This window comes from Gorilla gorilla, chromosome Y, assembly GCF_029281585.2.
Source record: "Gorilla gorilla gorilla isolate KB3781 chromosome Y, NHGRI_mGorGor1-v2.1_pri, whole genome shotgun sequence".
NCBI classification, from domain to species: domain Eukaryota; kingdom Metazoa; phylum Chordata; class Mammalia; order Primates; family Hominidae; genus Gorilla; species Gorilla gorilla.
Window position 1 is genome coordinate 47,017,790 of NC_073248.2, and position 22,117 is coordinate 47,039,906.

The following is a 22,117-nucleotide window of genomic DNA, read 5'->3' on the forward strand; positions in this document are numbered from 1 at the left end:
GCGATGCCCTGGACGGCGTCCTCGTTATCGATGCTGTGGAATCCATCTTCGTTAGCGATGTCCTGGACAGCATCCCAGTTGGCGATGCCCTGGGCGGCTTCCTCGTTAGCGATGCTGTGGACGGCGTCATCATCAGTGATGCCCCGGGCGGCGTCCCCGTCGGCGATGCCCCGGGCGGCGACCCCGTCGGCGATGCCCTGGGCGGCGTCCCCATCGGCGAAGCCGTGGACGGCGTCCCAGTTGGCAATGCCCTGGACGGCATCCTCATTGACGATGCCCTGGACGGCATCCTCGTTATCGATGCTGTGGAATCCATCTTCATTAGCGATGTCCTGGACAGCATCCCAGTTGGCGATGCCCTGGGTGGCGTCCTCGTTAGCGATGCCGTGGACGGCGTCGAGAGCGATGCCCTGGACGGCGTCCCCGTCGGCGATGCCCTGGACGGCGTCCCCGTCGGCGAAGCCGTGGACGGTGACACCGTCGGCGATGCCCTGGACGGCGTCCCCATCAGCGATGCCCTAGGCGGCGTCCCCGTCGGCGAAGCCGTGGACGGCGACCCCGTCGGCGAACCCGTGGATGGCGTCCTTGTTGGCGATGCCCTGGACGGCGTCCTCGTTATCGATGCCGTGGACTCCATCTTCGTTAGCGATGCCCTGGACGGCATCCTCGTTAGCAATGCCCTGAATGGCGACATCGTTAGGGATGCCGTGGACGGCCTCCTCGTTAGCGATGCCCTGGGCAGCTTCTTCATTAGCGATGCCCTGGGTGGCATCCTTGTTTGCGAAGCCCTGGGCGGCATCCTCTTTAGTGATGCCATGGACGGGGCCCTCGTCAGCGATGAGCTGGACTGCATCCTCGTCAGCGATGCCCTGGACAGTGACACCATCAGCGATGCCATGGACGACGTCCCCTTCAGCGAAGCCCTGGGCAGCATCCCTGTCAGTGATGCCCTTGATGGCATCCCCGTCAGGGAAGCTGTGGACGGCGTCCCAGTCAGCGAGGCCCTGGACGGCGTCCCAGTCAGCGAGGCCCTGGATGGTGTCCCAGTCAGTGAATCCCTGGATGGTGTCCCAGTCAGTGATGCCGTGGATGGCGTCCTCGTCGGCAATGCCGTTGATGGCGTCCTCGTCGGCGATGCCCTGGACGGCGTCCTCGTCGGCGATGCCCTGGACAGCAACACCGTCAGTGATGCCATGGATGACGTCCCCTTCAGCGATGCCCTGGGTGGCACCCACATCAGTGATGCCCTTGATGGCATCCCCGTCAGCGAAGCCGTGGACGTCGTCCCAGTCAGCGAGGCCCTGGACGGCGTCCCAGTCAGCAAGGCCCTGGTCAGCGTCCCAGTCAGTGAGGCCCTGGTCGGCGTCCCAGTCAGTGAATCCCTGGATGGCATCCCAGTCGGCGATGCCGTAGATGGCGTCCTCGTCGGCGATGCCCTGGATGGCGTCCTCGTCGGCGATGCCGTGGACAGTGTCATTGGCGGTGCCCTGGACGGCATCCTTGTCAGCGGTGCTGTGGACGGCGTCCTCGTCGGCGGTGTTGTGGAAGGTGTCCTCGTTGGCGGTGTCGTGGATGGCGTCCCCATGGGGAGCTTGAAGAACACTGAATAAAGGTCAGTTCCCTGGTAGTGGAGACTGTGAATCACCCAGGGGCTTGCTTGGTGTGGTGCATGGAGGTGGCTTATCACAGCATGGGCCAAGCTGATGCTGGGACATACTCCCAGGTGGACCTGCACTAGTGAAGCTAAGGGATATGGCTCAGAACACTTTCTGCAGTCGGAATCAGTTTCCAGGTTCAGGTATGCATTATCCAGTGAAGTGGGGAAATATAAAAACTAGAAATTGACAAATTGATGAAAAGCCTTCCATGAGTGCAAGTGTGATTTTTTTATCCACTTTACATTCAATATGCATTCACACATACAAAATATTTTTACAAGAAATCAGAAATTTTAATTTTTGTCAGTTATGTTAAATCTAACTTAGCTGCCAACATAAAGATTCTATCTCATTTACTTGGTCTCGAGAAAATCTAGCACATAGTAAGTAGACCAAAATATTTATTAAATGAAAACACAGAGCAGAGATAGGGGGGCTGCTAGGCAGACTGGGTTGCACCTGATTACCTGGATGATAATAAACTGCACAAAACCTCGGTCAAATTAATATTGAAACTGCCTTTTGCTTGGGCTCGTTTCCCTTGCGGAAGAAGGATGACCAAGAAGATGAACAGGAAAGAAATGAGAAACTGAGGCCTTTGCTTAGTAGCTAAAGGCCACCTTCTGTAACACGAAATAGTCTACAAGTGGCCTTGAACTCTGCCGTGATTCAGTGACAGAGTTCCCTCATGTCTTCTACCCAGGTTGAAGTCCAGCAAAATTGCGACTGTCCTCTTTACAACTTGCGAGACCACACTGCTTCTGCATTTGCCTGTTGTATGAGATTTACACTTGTTTTAAGGCAACATTTTGTTTCAGTTGGGCTGGTGGCCATACCCGGCACTAGCCAGTCAATAGTGAGATGGCTCCTCATGGAGGAGGCTTGGCTTGAAGCTGAGGGTCTTTAACCCACATATACAAGAGAGTTGCCACTAAGGGATGGAAGCCAGGCTAATAACCAAGTGCTACACAGAGTTCCTATCTGTCCCTCCTCACCATTTTTGGCTGGCAGGATTTGAGCATTTTAGGGCTTGGGAAGATAGTATTACTAAATCTACTAAAATACATCACCCATCCTTATAGACTTTGGCCAGTTGCTGAGCAAATTAACTTCACAGCTGAAGTGGGCCACACTGGCCTTTGTGGTCCCCCACTCCTCTTAGAATTTGTGTGCGTGGGGCCTACTGGAGGGTGGGAGGAGGGAGGAGGGGGAGGATCAGGAAAAATAACTGATATTAGGCCAATGTATGGGTGATGCAATAATCTGTACAACAAACTCTCATGACACACATTTCTATATGTAGCAAACCTGCACATCCTGCACATGTACCCCTGAACTTAAAAGTTAAAAAAAAAAAAAAAGATCTGTGAGCTGAGCCAAACACCTGGGGATCTTTGTGCTTTTGACACACTGATGACTATGCCTGTCTGTGGGGAGATGAGCTTATAACTGCCCTGGGTTGTGTGACCATGGAGGCCACTTTACGATGATGGGCAGTGTCTGGGGCCTTTTGGGCTCGTTGCTTTTGGGCTTATACATGAATGCTGGACTCCCTGTGTGGTGGTGAACACCCCATGACTAAGTGCATGTCAGTGTCAGCACTGGCCCACACTCCTGGGTTCGTGTTTTCACTTTTTCATTCAGGAACTCAGGAGCTGGGGCCACTCCCTTGGTCCTTCAGGTTCTCCACCTGAGCAGTCGGGATAATAAGGCAGACCCGGGGATGGCTCTGGTGAGGGTGGAGGAGTCACTGTACAGAGACAGTAGAGCGGGGGTGGATTTTATTGTTAGAAGTGGACACTGGTGATTCGGTTGTATAAGTGGGAAATCTCTCCTGAGAAAACACACAGCCTCACCTGTACAGAAACACACACATTCACACCACACGATGCAGCCTCACACAAGACACCACCAATCCTCAAGCACCCAACTCAGCACCACCCAAAAGGGAGCACAGCTGCTTCCTCAAAATTTGGCCATAATTTTTCCCTGGGGAATTCAGGTTTTAAAAAAACACTTCTCCTGTACTTATTCCTATCACAATCCCAGGATCAGGGTGGCTCTTCACATTGAAACCAGGCAAGGATGCCACACGTTTCTTGGCATCCAGATTGTTTTCTTGGCAAGTGATTCCAGAATACTTACTAGATTCACGCCTCAGGGGGGCCACCTGCACTACCTGCAATACAGAAACAAAACTTTTTGAGGGGTATGTCATGTTGTGGATTATTTGCACAAGGCCCTGTTTCTCTCAATGAATACTGAAAACTTGATCAGAAAGTGTAGTCAACTTCAAGGCCTCCAAGACAAGGGTAGGATACACACTGGAAAAGACATCAGCTTCTGGATGGTGTATATCTCAGGTCCACGTAGGTTGGCAAGTGCAAAATACTGAATCCAAGGAGTAGACATTGCTTCCAAGGACAAGGATCCCAAGGATACAGTCTACAACCTGAAGCCGTCATAGCTAAATGCCATTTTGGATTACATATCAGTTGCTAAGAGTCACTTCTTCCTCCCCCTCAGAAAACTGCATTTAATACCTGTCATGGACATTGTCATTTTTTCACATGTAAAGTCAGTTGAAAAAGAAAGACACCAAGAAAGGAACATTTCTATTTCAGAGAAAGCAAGGCAACCTTACCCTTGCATTGACTGGCCTCTCTCCATCTCCTCTGTCCTTGTGAACTCGAGACTCCTCAGAAGCTAGGAGGACACACAGCAACAATTAGTCATAGATGCTTTTGTTCATGAGTTATTCAGGGAGCTCTGCTTAATGTGGACAACAGGACAGTGTGTGTGGATGTGTTTCATTAAAAGCACAGCTTTAGCTCCTGCTAGAAAATCTTCCCTCGTGGAAAGACAGGCAAGAACGAGGAGCTAAGGAGCAAGAAATAGAGTCCCTGGCATTTTGCTGATGGCAACTTAAGGCAATAGGAATGAGTCAGTCTACAAATGGTACTGAAGCACATGCTATAGTTTGATGAGAGTCCCACTGCTCACACTGTGAGGTTTGAAACCCAGTTAAATGGTTTTCTAAACCCTGTAAAAACAATATTAGCTTGCAGGATTTATGTCCCAAGACTAATTTTACCTTTGAGGATCCACAGTGGCTGTCACTGTAGTTATTATGTGTTTTAGCATTTTGCACTTGAATAAAAGCAAAGTTTAATAGACAGATTGGATTCAATTCTAGGCAAAACAGTCTATGGTATTTATTCACTAATCCTTTGTTATAACTGCTGATGGGAGAATTAGAAGTACTGAAATTATATCCTTTAAAATTAATTAAAGCATAATTATTAATCACACAATATTTTTTCATCCAGGCCTCCTTTTCTTTGTCATGCATGCATATTAATTGAGGATGGAGAATATCTACACTTGTTCAGGCCAGCCAACATACGACAGTTTACTTCAAGAGAGGAGACATGGGTTGAATGCTGGTATGTTTTAATTCTGCAGCACAAACAGTTGCAACAAGTGTGGTGAACTAATCACCAGATGGCCCTTTGCTGCCTTATTTGTCATTGTGCCTTACGTGTAGCTTGCAGGATTTGATTACGCTTATGTTTTGTGGTGATCATACTTTCAACTATTCCTAAAATACTGCTTCAGTCTTATCTGTTTGGGGTCAACTGCTGAGGATTTCTTACAAATTAATGAAGTTTGTGAATCTAAAGTTCTACACAAAGGGGGAAATATTTGCAAATCATTTATCTTGTAAGAGACTAAAATTTAGAATATATTTTAAATATATTTAAGATATATTCAAACATCTACAACAACAAACTAACTAAATAAAAATAAGACAACTTTTTAAAAATGGGCAAAAGACTTCAACATATATTTCCCTAAAGAAGATATAGCCACAGATAGTAGCATAGGAAAAGCTGCTCAGGATCATTAGTCATTAGGGAAATGCAAATGAAAAACACAAGCAGACACCAGTATACACCTACTAGGATGATTTAAAGGAAAATAAGTGTGAACAAGGATGTAAAGAAATTGTAACCCTGATACATTGATGGTAGAAATGGATAAAGTTGCAGCCACTGTGAGAAACAGTCTGCAGTGGCTCAGAAGGTTAAATATAGAACTCCTGTTGGACCCAGGAACTCTACTCTTAGGCACCCCAAAGAATGGAGAACAGAAATCAAACAGATGTTTCTATACTAACGTTTATAGCATCACTTTTCACAGGAGCCAAAAGGTGGAAATAATCCAACCATCAGTGAACAAATGAATGTAATAAAAGCAAGGTGGTCTACATGCAATGCTACATCATCCATCTGTAAAAAAACGAACATAATTTTGGTAGATGATACAACATGGGTGGATATTGAGAACATTATGCTTAGTGAAATAAGCCAGACACAAAAGGAATATATTGTATAATTGTACTTACATGAAGTGCCTAGAATAGTCAAATTCATACAAGAGAAAGTGTGATAGGAATCACCATGGGCTGGAAATAGGGGGAAGGTGCTATATTGCTTATTGTGGACAAGGTTTTGTAAGAAATCATCAGAATTGTGGGTGTAGATAGTGGTGTTGGTTATGCAACCCTGTGAACATATTGAATGCCACGGAGTGCACACTTTGGTTAAAAGGTTCAAATGATAAATATTGTGTTATATATATTTCCCCATGATAGAAAACACGCACAGCCAAGCCCAGATGCCAGTCTTGTTAGCTGTCTTCCTTTACCTTCAAGAGTGGGCTGAAGCTTGTCCGATCTTTCAAGGTTGCTGAAGATTGTATGATGGAAGTCATCTGCATTGGGAAAGAAATTAATGGAGAGAGGAGAAAACTTAAGAATCCACACTACTCACCCTGCAGGGCCAAGAACTCTGTCTCCCATGCATTGCTGACCCGTCTCAGTATTTCCTGTGACCACCTCCTTTTTCAACTGAAGACTCTGCACCTGGAGGGGTTCCCAGGTTTTTCACCTCGGCCCTTGTCAGGACTGATCCTCTCAACTACTGACCATTTCACCCCCATTCATGTCCATGCCACATCAGGCTGTGTTGTCTAGATGGAATGAATCCAACCCAAATGTCCCTTTCTGGAGGAAGCCACCATTATGCTGTGCCTCCAACACGTCCACACACACCAAGTCACCTCGCTCATGCAAGGTGTGTGTCCTCTAACAAAGTTTCATGCTCTAAACCCAGATAACTTTTGAAACCCAAGTTCTGTTGATTCCCCTACTTTGGGTGCTCCGTAGATGCTCATTTGTCTACTAAACACTGCCCCAGGCAATTAAATATTCCAAAGTGACCAGCAGAATTTTTATGTTAATTCTGACATTGCGTTGTTAGTACAAGTGTTTTTCCCCCTTCAAATTTATGTCTTTGTTACTGATAAATGTAACTGATAATGCTTTTTTCAGCTATGTTGCCAAGCATATTTATATAAAAATATACTCAGATTGTTTTCAGAATTTGACAAAGATGATGGCAACAATGATAATCTCATTTGTTTTATACTAATCTTTATGTGTTACTTTCATCATTTCTTACATATTGGGGCCTACCATACATTGTACAGTGAAATTAGTACTATACATCATGGTAGGAATATAAATCGGCAAAAGTAATTTAGAAAATAGTTCTCGTTTCTTAAAAAAATTAGGCTGGGTGTGGTGGCTCATGCCTATAATCCCAGCACTTTGGGAGGCAGAGGTGGGCGGATCACCTGAGGCTAGGAGTTTGAGACTAGCCTGACCAACACAGCAAAATCCTGTCTCTACTGAAAATACAAAAATTATCCATGCGTGGTGGGGTGTGCCAGTTGTCCCAGCTACTCGGGAGGTTGAGGCATGAGAATTGCTTAAACCTGGGAGGTGGAGGTTCCAGTGAGCCGAGATTGTGCCACTGCACTCCAGCCTGGGTCTCAGAAAAAAAAAAATTTTTTTGACCAAAATGTCATTATGCATTACATGACTGTATATGAATGCTCAAAGCTACATTAATCATCAAAGAAAATAACAAAATAATTAAATGTCCATTAACTGATAAATGAATAAACACTATCTGTATGAATAAACGCAGCAGACTATGAAGGAAAACACATGACCAGCACGTGCTAACACGTCAATTAACTTCAAACATAGTATGCTAAATGAAGGAAGTCAGGTTCCAAATATATATATATATATGTCCATTTCTATAAAACAAGCGGGAAATTTATGGAGATGGAATGTCACAGCAGTATTGCTTAGGGCTGGAGATGGGAGTGGGGATTAACTGCCAGTGCGCAAGCAAGAACTTGGGCGAGGGAAACATATTTAAATTAGATCGTGGTGTTGGGTGCACACAGTATCAATTTAATAAAGCATCAAATTGCAGACCTTTTCAGTGGGCAAACTTTATGGTGGGTTCACACCCAATATAGGTGTTAAAAATAAATTAATGTTACGGAAATTCTTGTCGGGTTTTTAACAAGCCAAGAGATATGCTGTGAAAGCAGCATTAATTCAAATGGTTGTCACAGGTCACTTAAAGTTAATCAGATAGTTGTCCTACAAATATAGGGTGAATGTTATTCACGAATTTCCTGAATCTACTGCAATAATCACATTTTTTTCCATTAAACTCTTGAGGTAGCTAATTTTATTTATTGCATTTTCAATGTTAGTCTACTATTTCATATTTTGAGATTAACTCACATTAGTCAGAATTTAAAATATTTTAAAATATCACAGAATTTAATTTACCTTATCTGGTTTTGGTTTCAAGACTATACTAGCCATTTCATTTAATTGTACATGTAGGGTATTCTAATTTATGGAAAACTATTACATCTTCCTTGATTTTCTTTTTTTTAGAAATTACTTCTAGGGATCTATATGGTAGAGTCCATGGAGAATTGTTTTAATTCTTCATTCATGTCTTCAGTGAGTATAGGATTGGTCATATTGGTCATAGTTTTCTGTTCGGATTTCAATAAGAAACTTGTGGAAGAAGCTGAAGGGTGGGATCTTTGAGGGAGACTAAGACAGAGCAAGACAAGCTAAGAAGGAGGGCAGTGCCACAGCAGAACTATTATTGATGCCCCCTCACCTAGATTGCAGAAGAGACATCCAGCTGTAGACACTGAGGTGCAGGAAAACAATGGAGCACCATCAGAGAAAGCCATGCCCAGGAACAAGGAGGCACTGATGGTGGCAAGGGGCAAAGACGGCTGCCACAAGGCTGTTCACATGAGGGTCTCAGGCTGCATAGACACCCACACCAGCTGAGGGGTGCTGGTTTTCATAAAGTGTGTGGCTCAGCCAGGCCACCAACAAGCAGTTCACAAACAGTAGTAATATGACACTTTCCAAAGACCTTACTTGAGTAACACGGTGATCCTCACAAATTTCCAATCAGGATGGTCGCACAGTTCCTCCTGCTTTAGGACTCAGAGCCTGCCCATGGTCACAGTGGGTAGGTGCAGACTCTGAAGATGCACTTTGGTCAGAGACCCTGCTGAACTCTGTCTAATGAGGACCTCTGTCCTGTCTGCTGACCACCGGTCAGAGGTGCAGGCTGCACTGGGGAGTAAGAATGCCACCCTCTCAATGTTGGGAAAACTCCCTGCCAGAACTGAGAATGGCCCTTTCTAAGCAGAAGGCAAGCTCAGACTAAAGAAGGAGGCCGACCACATCAGGTTGGCAGATTGCCAAAGATTCACTCGGAGAGCCCACATCCTGGGCCATCTTGGGTGGTGGCAAGATGAGGTAGACAACTGCTTTTGCAACACATACCTGACAACAAAAAATCAACAACTGTAAAAGAGCCACAAAATCCCCAAATATTTGCAAATTAGCAATGCATTTTTAAATAACTCATGGGTTAAAGAAGAAGTCTCAATAGAAAATTAAAAATATGTTTAACTACATTAAAAGAAAATGTGACTTGGCAAGATTTCTGGATGTAGCAAAAGCAGTCCTTAGAGGGAAATCTATAGCATTGGATGCAATATACTAAAAATCACAAGACCCAAAATCAGTAATATCATGTTTCTATTAGGGAACTGTAGAAAATAGAGGAATGCAATGGAAAGAAAATAAAAGTAATAAACAACATCACAGAAATCAATAAAATTAAAACACTGAAATCATCAGAAAATCAATAAAACCAAAAGCTGGTTCTTTGATATGCTCATTACAATGAATGAATTGATATGCAGGCTAACCAGGAAAAAGAAGATAACACAAATGACCAATTTCAGAAATAAAAGAGGAGCCATCTCTACTGAACTGTTAGGCATTAAAAGGAATATTATGAACAGTTCTATGACCGCAGTTTGATAACCTCAGTGAAATGTATCAATTCCTTGAAAGGCAATCTTCCCAAGGTCACACTAGAATCCTAATTTGAATAAACTTATGTCTATTAAATAAGTTGAATTCACATTAAGAGCATTCCGAAAAAGAAAGCACCAGGCCCAGATGGTTTCTCTCATGAAATCTACCGAATTCTTCAACAGATGAATAAAAAGACAAAAATTCATTTAATGCAATATTATTTGGTGATTTAATGTGCCATTTTTTGCCATTAAGGCATAAAAAAGACATGAAAGCAGCTAAAGCGTACATCAATTTAGTGCAATAAATTCATCTGAAAAAACTACATAATACATGATTCCAACTATATGACATTCTGGAAAAGGCAAAGTTGAAGCAATAGTAAAAATATTAATAGTTGGCGAGGTTTCTGAAGAGGACAGAGATTAATGAGAAGAGAGGATTTTTAGGGAAGTGAACATTTTCTTTATGAGACCATAAGGGTGAACATAATGTTTTAAATATTTCAAAATTCATATATATGTATAACAGAAAGAATGAACATTATGCAAATGTAGACTTCAGATAATAATGTATCAATATTTTCTCATTATTCTAGCAAATGTACCACAGTAATGTAAGATGTTACTAATAGGTGAAATTAGGAAGTGAGGGTGAGGAGACAGAATAATATGGGAACTTCGTGTATTATATACTCAATTTTTACTTATTTATTTGTTTATTTATTTATTTATTTATTTATTTTGAGACGGAGTTTCACTCTTGTCACCCAGGCTGGAGTGCAATGGCATGATCTTGGCTCACTGCAACCTCTGCCTCCTGGGTTCAAGCGATTCTCCTGCGTCAGCCTCCTGAGTACCTGAGATTACAGGCGCCTGCCACCACATCCGCCTAATTTTTTTGTATTTTTAGTAGAGATGGGGTTTCACCATGTTGGCCAGGCTGGTCTCCAACTCCTGACCTCAGATGATCCGCCTGCCTTGGCCTCCTAAAGTGCTGGGATTATAAGCGTGAGCCACCACGCCTGGCCATATGCTCAGTTTTTATGTCAATTTAAAACTCTCTAAAGAAATATATTAATTGAAAAATAATAATATAGCACCACTCTTTCAGGGAGATCTATGCTTATGTTTAACAACCAGGTAAGTTCTAGACATTAGCTTGAAACATTGTCTATCATTAAACATGAACCAAAATTGACTTTTAAGTAGATATTTACTTTTGTGGTTGTAGCAATATTTACTGACCAGGCAAATTAGAATCCTGACACATTAAAAATATGGCTTAGTCTCTTCATAGTTTCCTCTTACATATGGGACACTGAATACTCCCCGCAATTGCAATTCTTGAAGCAACTTAATTAATGAACTTCCACAGTACCTTCTTGTGGGTACATCTTCTTCTTTACCGGGGAGCCATGAGGTCTCCGACACTGGTTGGTGTGCACAGCATATCTTCTTGTATTCTCTATCAGAGAAGATGCTGGTTAATGCATTTACAATAGATAGGGCTGTTGACATCTTGCTGACAGAAGACCAGAGGGAAAATAGTGATAATCTGTTCTAAGTTTAAACTTATGATGCTTTTCTTTACAGGCTTCCAAGCAGAGCCCACTGAATCAAAGTTGGGTTTCAGGAAGATCACAGAGTTCAGTGAGCACTCAACACCTCTATCAGACAGACTGTGTGGGCAGTGCCTTCCTGGAGAGGAGAACACAGCAGGATGACTGTGAGTGCAGGGCTGGTGCAGAGTGGGGGCCCGGATTCAAATTCCACTAAGCCATGTGGACCTAGCAAGCTCATGTCCTTCCTCTGCCCTCAGTTCTCTGCACTGTCATAATGTAATTTTAGCAATACTTTTTAAGCCGTATTTAGGCCCTACTTCTTAGTATCACAGTACAGGGCTAAAAAATCACTAAATACAGGAAAACCTTAGAGAGGACTGGTACTTCAGTAATGTTCTCTAAGTGTTTACTACATGCCAGGAGGAATAAGCTGGACATTTAGCAGTGGCGGAATATGGAGGGGGAACTTGGATGGCTCCGGGGCAGTGGAGCATGCTTTCCTGTTCAGCTTTTCCGTGGGCATGATGCCTTATGGTTTATGGGGAACATCAGCCCTGCAGGGGGTGCAGAGGAGGGGCTGTGGCTGAGATTTTACACCTGAGGGTGCTGACATTCAGAGATGATAAGTGACGAGCAGAACCTCAACCCCACTGAGTGAAGGACCTGAGATGGGAAATGTATTTGGTTCCCTAGAGAGAGAGATTCCTGAAAAACTGCCACCTCTTCATCACGCCCTGTGCCAGAGACCCAAGAGACCCTTCACTGTCTTTCTCCAGTCCTCCTAGCCCAAGGTGTGTGGCTGGACAAAGGTGATGCTCTGGAGGAAATGCCTGAGATAAGGAAAGGTCCTTAATGATAAAGAATTCTCCTTCCTCTTTCAGATCCTTGACTTCCCCAGTATGACAGCTTAAAGGCTGTCATCTCTGTGGCCTGCCTCCCCTTTCCCTTCACCCTGCCAGCTGCCTCTCAGTGACTGTCTCCTCCAGTGACTACACTGAGGGACCAGGGACTGCTTGCCTCCCGAGGCTGCTCAGACCTTCTGACACTGCAAAATGATTGTCAAAAGATGGGTCTGCAAAGAGTAACTTCGCTTCCACTGATCAAACCTGAATATGCAAGCTACTGTGAATTAACTGGAAAAGTGGCAGTGTGGGCTGGTGCTTTGGTGATTTAATGAATTAAGTCTGCAACCCCCACTGCCTCCTTGACTATTGATCAGAGCTGCCTGCAATAAGGTCTGGCTAAGAATGGGCAGTGGCTGCGACAGCTCTGGGTAAAATTTGACCTAAAATGACCAGTCTCATTCACTAACCTCAACATAGTCTTATGGGTTCAATGGACCAGTCCAATCCTTTGCTCTGTTCTCTCCATCACCCTCCTGTGTAATTTTCCTCCACCATGCACATAATAGAAACATGGCACAGGGGAGCTAATCACCTCTTTTATCCCCCACTTCAGGCTCACACATAAGTTTATAGTAAAAGCCTTTTCAAATGACTGCTTTAACTGCTGCTACAGCATGTGTCATCAGTTGAATGGAATCTGTCATGTGACTTTAAGCAACCCTTTGTTGAGAGACAAGATTCAATACTAGGGACAGTATTCTAGTACTGTCTAGTACATAACATAAAATCATTGATTTTATGTTATGAAGATAATCATTTATTGAAAATGTATAAATAACGAAGCCCAGCCTTCCTCTTCAATGCTGTGTGTGTAAATCCACTGAGTGTGCTGACCCCCATGCCTGTACCCACCTGCTAACACAGAAAGGGTCCACTCAGAAGGGAGGCACAGCTCCAACACTGAGGCTGTCCACACCAGCTTCACAAGAGAGTTGCCACAAGGATGACAGATACCCGGATAACAACCAAATGGTAATTTGAGTACTTAATGGTCATGATCCCTAAAATGTGTAGCTCATAGGGCTTGTGGTGATAACTCCATCAAGACTCTAAAGCATCTCCCCAATTCTTATTGGACTTGATCCATGTCTTGAGGAGACCCAGCTATGACACGCAGGCACCACATTGTCCTACTTAGTGCCTCCCTTAGTGTTTCAGAACCTGTGATTTGATCAGAAACATGGGCTTTCTATGTTGGTTTCACACTAAGGACTATGTGACACCTGCAGGAATATGTCTACATAGCTACCTGGATTATGAGATCATGAGGCTGTCTTATGTGAGGGATGGCATTTGGGATCTCTGCAGGCATGGGTAATTCCAGGCATAGAGGGTGCTGGAACTCCCTTGCATGGTGAATAGTGATCTCTTCACTGGCTGATAAATAGAAGTTGTAGTTCAGGCCTTCAATATTAGCACCGTATGAGTAAACATTTTGACTCTTCACTATGCAGCAAGTGAACCAGGACACATTTATTTATGTGGCTTAGTTTCTCCATCTGGCATGTGGGCTCAATAAACAAGCTCACAACATATGGGCATGATGATGATGAGGTGTGAACTAATGTAAGTAAAGTATGTGGTCTGACTTGTTAAATTAAGAAAAATGGCACTGAGAGTTGTGCTGGGTAAACACAACATTTTTTTCCTAGGGGAAACGCACATAGACACATATTCACAAGCAAATCATGCAGACTTGCACACAGACCACCTCACCCCACCCCCGCCCTAATACACACATACCCACACACAACCTAATGTGAACACGTTCCCAGAAATTATACATAGATAAAAAGAGTATGTCACCTGGAAAACCAGTTTCTTTTACTCTACCCCACATCCTCATTCCCACCAGATGTCTTGGATCATGGAGGCTCTCCAGACAAAAACCAGCAGTTAAGCTCCAGATTTCCTGTAGAATCCTTTTCTAACAACCAGTGAGTGATTCCAGAATAAGTACCATTGAATGTGCTCCCTGAAGTCACCTGTAATTAGAGAAGGAAAACACTCTGAGAATCAGGCTATGCTATGGATGGCTCACACAGGTCTTTTGTTCACTTGGGAACTCTGGGTAACCAAGATTGGAAATAAGGTTCAAGTCAAAAGCCCCAACTCTAGAGTAGAGTTCCCTTAGGAAAGCACAGGAGCTTTTCTTGAAGAATGTTTCTGTCTAGGTAATTTTTGAGTAGCAATTGCAGAATTCTTATCTAAAGTGGAAAGCTTGTTCCTGAAGAAAACATCCCTTAACACGCAGTGTACTATCTGACGCTGCCAATTTTGCACGTCCTCTGGAATCAGGTGTCAGTTGGTAAAATACACCTCCTCCATCCCCAAGGAAATATTATCTAACATCTATAATGTAGTGGATAATTTTCCCATAGCTGATATCAACTGAAAAATAAAGGATCCAAGAAAACAACATTTACATCTTAGGCAAAGACAGGCTACTTTACCTTGGTAGTAGAGTAGGGCTCCCTTTTCACACGCTTTTTGGAAGGCTTCTTCGAGTCACCTAGGGGATGTGGAGGGACACAGCATGGCTGTCAGTTCATTGGCAGTGCTACTCATGAATGACTCAGGGACTGGAACTTAGGGGTGTGCCTGGTTAACAAGCATGGAATGAGCTTCTCCTGGACCATCTTCTTCACGGACAAAGGAAGGCAAAGAAACAGCAGCAAGGAAATGAGAGTAGAGCCCTTGGCTTTCCAGGTAATGGCAAATGAAAGCAAAGTGAAATAATCAAACTCCAAATGAACAAATGCTAAAATACATGCTAGGATTCAACCACAGCATCCTGTCACTTCTTCAGACCCTTTAAAAGCCCAGCAGGACTGCCACTACCTTCTTGATATCTACCAAGTCCCTTTCAACCTCCACAGACCCACATACACTGCTACTGCATTTATCATGGAGAGTATAGGGTTCTGCCTTATGTGTGAATTTTTTAAAAACTAGATTTAATACCATGCACCAGCATTAATTGTATTTATTTCTTTTCTTGGTTATGAAAATAATCAGTCAGGCATAGTGGCTCACACCTGTAATCCCAGCAGTTTGGAAGGTGGAGGGGGGCGGATCATTTGAGGTCAGGAGTTCGAGACCAGCCTGACCAACATGGTAAAACCCCATCTCAACTAAAAAAAAAAAAAAAAAACCAGCTACTCAGGAGGCTGAGGCAGGAGAATCCCTTGAACCTGGAGGCAGAGATTGCAGTGAGCTGAGATTGCACCACTGCACTCCAGCCTGGGTGACAGAGACTTCATCTCAAAAAAATAAAAAATAAAAAATCAGGCCAGGTGTGGTGGCTCACACCTGTAATCCCAGCACTTTGGGATGCCGAGGCGGGTGGATCATGAGGTCAGAAGATTGAGACCATCCTGGCTAACAGAGTGAAACCCCATCTCTACTAAAAACACAAAAACTTTGCCAGGCGTGGTGGCACGTGCCTGTAGTCCCAGCTACTCGGGAGGCTGAGGCAGGAGAATCGCTTGAACACAGGAGGCAGAGATTGCAGTGAGCTGAGATCATGCCACTGCACTCCAACCTGGGCAACAGTGCAAGACTCTGTCTCAAAAAAAAAAAAACTCCCCTAAAAATAATCATTAAAGATTAGAAAATACTGAAATACTTATATTTTAAAATAACCACTATAACCATACATTTTCCGTTCAGTCTTCCTTTGCCCTGTGTTTGCAGTCATCATGTGAGGGGCTGCCTATATTCAGCCCAGGCAACCCACAGCGAGAGAGGGCAGAGCAGGGAGATGGCCCCTGGTGAGCACTGAGGCTCTTCAAACCAGCTGCCAAGGGAGTTGCAAGCAGGGTGACACATGAGGCTCATTATTTAGTGGTATTTTGTGTTCTTACTTGTCTTGTCCCCAGGTTGTGTAGCTCACAGACTTTTTTTTTTTTAACATTTCTATAGGGGTCATTTGAAGTTCATAACGCCATCAAACATCAGTACAGGGTCTTCCCATTATTTACCGGCTTTGGGATATGTGCTGAGGAGTGGCCGCACACTGAAGGAATGTGACCGGTTGTCCCAAGTGTTGTCCTCCAACTCAAAATCCGCGAACAGTTCAAAAGCATTTGGGCTTTTATGTGCCTTTCACATAAAGACTATGACACAGCTAAGCTATTCATGTACTAATACCTGCCCTGAGCTGTGTGACCACAGACACCACCCTACAATGTGGCCAGTGTGTAGGAACTCTACAGGCTCAGATCATTCCAGACATACATGCAGATGTTGGAACTCCCTTGCACAGTGACTCATGATCCCAAGGCTGACTGCTGAGGGCAGGTCAGTAGTTCAGAGCCTCAGCATTGGGGCTGTATGCTTGGGTTCCCATCTTGGCTCTTTTGCTGAGGGGCTCATAAGCTTGGGCACATTCATCTCTGTCTTTTTCTGCCCAGCGAAACGTGATAGTAAATCAATCATGCCATTTGTCTGTGGTGATGGCCGAATGATTTGATGTAGGTAAAGTGTACAGTATAAGTGCTCATGAGGCTTATCAGGGAAATGTCTTGCTTTAGATTTCACAGCTTAATAAGGCTCAGAGGCTTATTCACACCCAGGATTCTGAACTCCCAAGTCATTGTTCTATGACATACACCTGCTTGGCCTAAAACCGACCACTTTATCATAATGCAGACCCAGTTTTGAAGAAGCAGATAAAGTTGTCAAATGTACTGTGTCTACCTCAGCGCACACTCAGTGCACTCCACACAAAGGGCATCACCCTCTGCCACAATGGCCAAGTGGCCTGGCTGGCACAGACAGTGGCAGAGCAAAGGGCAAGAGATCCCTAATCCCATCACCATGGTCGACAGGGCATTATAGACATTCCAGGGTGAAGGCACAATCCACATTGTGAGGTCAAACTGCTGCCATGTAGACAGGTGTGTTTTTACATGTACAGGAAGATCATTGAAGATAAGTGTTTTATATCCACGGTTAACAGATGAGATGACCATGAAATGAACACCAGTGTACTGGGTGGAGCAGCTTATCTATTCAGTCTTCTGCACTAAAACCTGTGAAACAATATCATCTTGCCTTATTTACTAACAAATACAAGTGCCTCTAAACTTAGACAGTTTCCAAGTCATGGAACTGATGAGCACTTAGCTCCTGCAGAGAGCTCTGGATGATGGGTCGGGAGAACAAAGTCACACAATACAAAACAATGCTGTTTTTGACAGCATTAACAAGTAAACAGGATTTCAAAGCTTTCTACAGGCAAATTTACACAATTATCCTTTTAATTTTTATCTTCATATATATATGTACATAATCTACTTGCTTCTGAGTATAAATAAAACTGTATGTTCTTAGTTAATAGTCTCTACCAATTCATTCTATTTATCTTTCTGAGTTGAAATACTGCATCTCATTGGATAACAAAAAAAAATTGGACTAAGATTACACTGGAAAGGTGAGTAGGTTGGGTGATTGACTGTGATTGACAATTCCAAGATTTTGGATAACTCCCAAAGCATAAAAATAAATGTGTGTTTTATTTCACACGTAGACAATACACATTCTTATTATGTTAAAAAATTAATATGTGAATGGAAATGAATTACTACAAATTTATTAAAGTAAATATACATTTCACAAAAAAAGAAGAGAGGAAGGGAAAAACATGTTAAAAACAAAGACAGGTACATTTTATTTTGGGAAAATCCTCCAACCCATCCATACTACTGTGGCTTTGTTCCAAAGTTTTGGAAAGTAATGATTTCATAGGTTCTTAATTAGGTTAAAAAACTGCATTAAGATAGACTTTGCCATATTCTCCCCTAGGGAATAATTAATCTGTGGGGTGGGGGATGAAACGTTGAAGGATGCAGGATGTAAAAGGAAATTATATATATAATACATATATAATTATATATATTATAAAATATATATTATATAATATATTATATATAGTACATAATCTATATTATATATACAATTATATAATGTATAATATATATAATTATATATATATATATAATTTGGGAATTTGGGAATAAACTGAATCCCAATTCACACTGGGACTACACCAGCTGCCACCATGCCTGGCTAATTTTTTGTATTTTTAGTAGAGACAGGGTTTCAGTGTATTGGCCAGGATGGTCTTGATCTCCTCAACTTGTGATCCTCTTGCCATGGCCTCCCAAAGAGCTGGGATTACAGGCCTGAGCCAAGATAAATATTTTTTAAATGAAGAAAAATTTCAAAGTTACTCTGCTTGGTACAATAATCAAATATATAAATTGAGGAATAAAACATAACCATGAAACATATTTATAACTGCAGATGGAAAATACAGAGGATAATTTTTTAAATAATATATTTTGAAAGAATTAACTAGTAATTTGAAAAGATCACATTTGACAGGCCAGTATGAACATACCTTGAATGCAGCAACACAGGTTCCCCAGAAGAAAAATCAAAATCAGGGTAAATGAAACCACAAAGGTTCAATCTGCTCTGACCTTCCAAAAACTCAGCACAGACAGTGGCACTTAGGACCAAGGGCAGGAGATCCCTAATCCCATCACCATGGCGATAGGGCATAAACATTCCAGGGTGAAGGCACAATCCACATTGTGAGGTCCAACTGCTACTATGCAGACAGGTGTGCTTTTACATGTACAGGAAGGTCATTGAAGGCTCAGTGTTTTGTTTCAAAAACTGAATCCAAAGCCCACACATTATTATGCTGTGCTTCTTAAAATAAGTTATGAGATGGGAAATAGGGCATCCCCAAATATAGCCAATAGTGAGAGTTTCAAATTGAAGAGAGGCACAACTGATACGTTGAGAATAAACAGAGATTCCATTCTGTTTTTTCTTTTTCTACTTTTATGTTAGATTCAGGGTCTACATGTGCAGGTTTATTACCTGGGTGTATTGTGTGGTGCTGAGGTTTGGGGTGTGAATGATCCCAACACCCAGGTACTGAACATGGTACTCAGCAATTTTTCAACCTTTTCCTTCCTCCCTCCCCCTTCTAGCAGTCCCTAGTGTCTATTGTCACCATCTTCATGTCCATGGGTACTCAGAATTTAGCTCCTACTTATAGGAACATGAGGCGTTTGTTTTCTGTTACTACATTAGTTCACTTCCTGGATTCCAGCTGTAGCCATTTTCCCTCAAAGAACATAATTTCATTCTTTTTTGTGGCTGCATAGTATTCCATGGTCTATATGTACCACATTTTTATCCAGTCCACTGTTGATGGGCACCTAGGTTGATCCCATGTCTTTGCTAATGTGAATAGTGTTGCAATAAACATAGAAGTGCATATGTCTTTTTGGTGGAATGATTTGTTTTCTTTTGGATACATATTCGGTAATGAGACTGCTGGGTTGAATGTTAGTTCTGTTTTATGTTCTATGAGAAATCTCCAAATTGCTATCCACAGTGGCTGAACTAACTTACATTCCCACCAAAGGTGTATAAGCATTCCCTTTTCTCCTTATCCTCGCCAGTACCTGCTGGTTTTTTTTTTTTTTTTGACTTTTTAAAAATAGCCATTCTGACTGGTGTGAGATAATATCTCATTGTGGTTTTGATTTGCATTTCCCTCGTGATTAGTAATGATGAGCATTTTTTTCATGTTTGTTGGCTGCATGTATGTCTCCTTCTGAGAAGTGTCTATGTCTTTTGCCCCTTTTTAAATGGGGTTGTGTTTTGCTTGTTGAATTTTGTTCCTTATAGATTCTAAATATTAGACCTTTGTTGGATGCACAGTTTGTGAATAATTTCCCCTATTCTGTAGGTTGTTTACTCTGCTGATGGTTTCCTTTGCTGTGTGGCAGCTCTTTAGTTTAATTAGGTCCCATTTGTCAACTTTTGCTTTTGTTGCAATTTCTTTTGAAGACTTAGTGATGAATTATTTCCCATAGCCCATATCCAGAATGGTACTTTTGAAGTTTTTCTTCTAGGATTATTGTAGTTTGAGGTCTTAAAATTAAATCTTTAATCCAACCTGAGTTAATTTTTGTATATGGTGAAAAGGTGACCAGTTTTTTGTTTTTTTGTTTTTGTTTTTGTTTTTTGTTTATTTGTTTGTTTTTTGAGAGGTAGTCTTCCTCTGTCACCAGGCTGTGGTGGAGTGGTGCCGTCTCAGCTCACAGCAACCTCCATCTGCCGGGTTCAAGCGATTCTCCTGCCTCAGCTTCCTGAGTCGCTGGGATTACAGGCACGTGCCACCACACCCAGGTAATTTTTGTATTTTTAGTAGAGACAGGGTTTCACCATGTTGGCTGGGCTGGACTCGATCTTCTGACCTTGTGATCCTCCCACATTGGCCTCCCAAAGTGCTGGGATCACAGTCATGAGCCACTGTGCCTGGCCAATAAGTTGCATTATTAACGTCAATAAAGCTCAGGAACCAGCTTTCACCATATTTTTGTTTAATTTACAGTTTTTCTCAGAGTCTTTGGAATAGATTCCTCCCTCCATGAGCCAGAGAACTTACAATGTTCACTGCAGTGTGTTTAAATGTAGCAGTAGCAGCTGTGGGTTGAGAACACAAGTCTTCCACTTTTCCTTTTAGAGCCAGCCATTCACGGTGCTCTGTGTTCTTATTCAGCATTGGGTAGGGGCATCTGGGTGCTGGGCATAGCACCAGTGCCCCATGGAGGAGGGAGGCAGGAAGCCCCTTTCTTCCTTCTCTAAAACCTTTTTTCTTTATGTAGATCCAAGTTTTTAGCCTATATCATTTTCTTCTCTCTGGATAACTTCTTTTAACATTTTGACAGATCTACTGACAGCAAATTTGTGTTTGTCTGAGAAAGTCTTTATTTTTCTTCACTTTGGAAAGATAATTTTGCAGGATACAGAATTTTAGGTTGGTGGAATTTTCTTGCTTGCTTGCATGGGTTCTGAAGAAAAGTTTGATGCAATTTTTATTCTTATTCTAACATGTGTTAGGCCCTGCTAAAGCCCAAGGTGGTTAGACTCTTGTGAAATAGTTTCCCTGGGGCAGGCTTTTGCTAAGGAGAATGGAACACCCAGGGCATATTTCAAAGTAGTTACTTTTCCCCTTCCCTGTGGGAAGCAAGAGGGAATTTTTCTCTGATGTGCATAAGAGCGTCTGGCAGAGCTCTTGGAGGTTCATGAAAGTGTAGGGCCCCCTAAGACTGGGCTCCCTTAATTCTTAATTCTCAAGTTTATGTGCATGGAGCCTCCAGCGATTTGTTGTTTACATGTAAGTCTTCCCACCGTGGTTCTGGCTCCAGTGGCCAGCCTCCGATCCTGTTAGGCTGCCTCTCCAATTTGGGGGATAACGATTTGCCCTGTTAACCTCAAGTCTCTGATGGATCTAAGAAAAGTTGTAATTTTCAGTTTGTTCAAGGTGTTTTTTGTTGTTGTTGTGAGCACAGGAGTGACAGCTTCCAAGCTGGAAAACAGAAGTCACAATTGGGTTTTGTTTCAAGATATTTTTCCAATGACAGAGAATGATGCCACACACATTTCCATAGATGTCTTTTGATGCAGATGTGCATGTGTTTCTGTTATCCTAAGAGTGAAATACCTGAGTCCTAAATGTGCTCCTTTCTAGAACCTTTATTCAATGCCATACACAGTATCCCCTCCAGCAGTGATGAGAGTTCTTGTTGCTCCAGATTCTCTCCAACACTTGGTGTTCTATCTTTTACATTTTAGCCGTTTTGGAAGATATGTTATCCTG

General features: G+C 42.7%; 1 protein-coding gene across 1 annotated transcript; it reads right to left on the minus strand.

Annotated features, from left to right (window-relative positions):
* Positions 1-518: 518 nt before the first annotated feature.
* On the minus strand, positions 519-18,851 carry LOC129530379 (uncharacterized; the record flags this gene model as incomplete). Its single annotated transcript, XM_055377160.1, has 9 exons — positions 519-1,166; positions 1,236-1,591; positions 3,804-3,837; positions 4,303-4,364; positions 6,369-6,434; positions 11,335-11,421; positions 14,384-14,408; positions 14,877-14,935; positions 18,830-18,851. Coding segments are annotated over 9 exons (1,359 nt in total), but the record flags the coding sequence as incomplete, so codon positions are not given.
* Between the last annotated feature and the right edge of the window lie 3,266 nt (positions 18,852-22,117).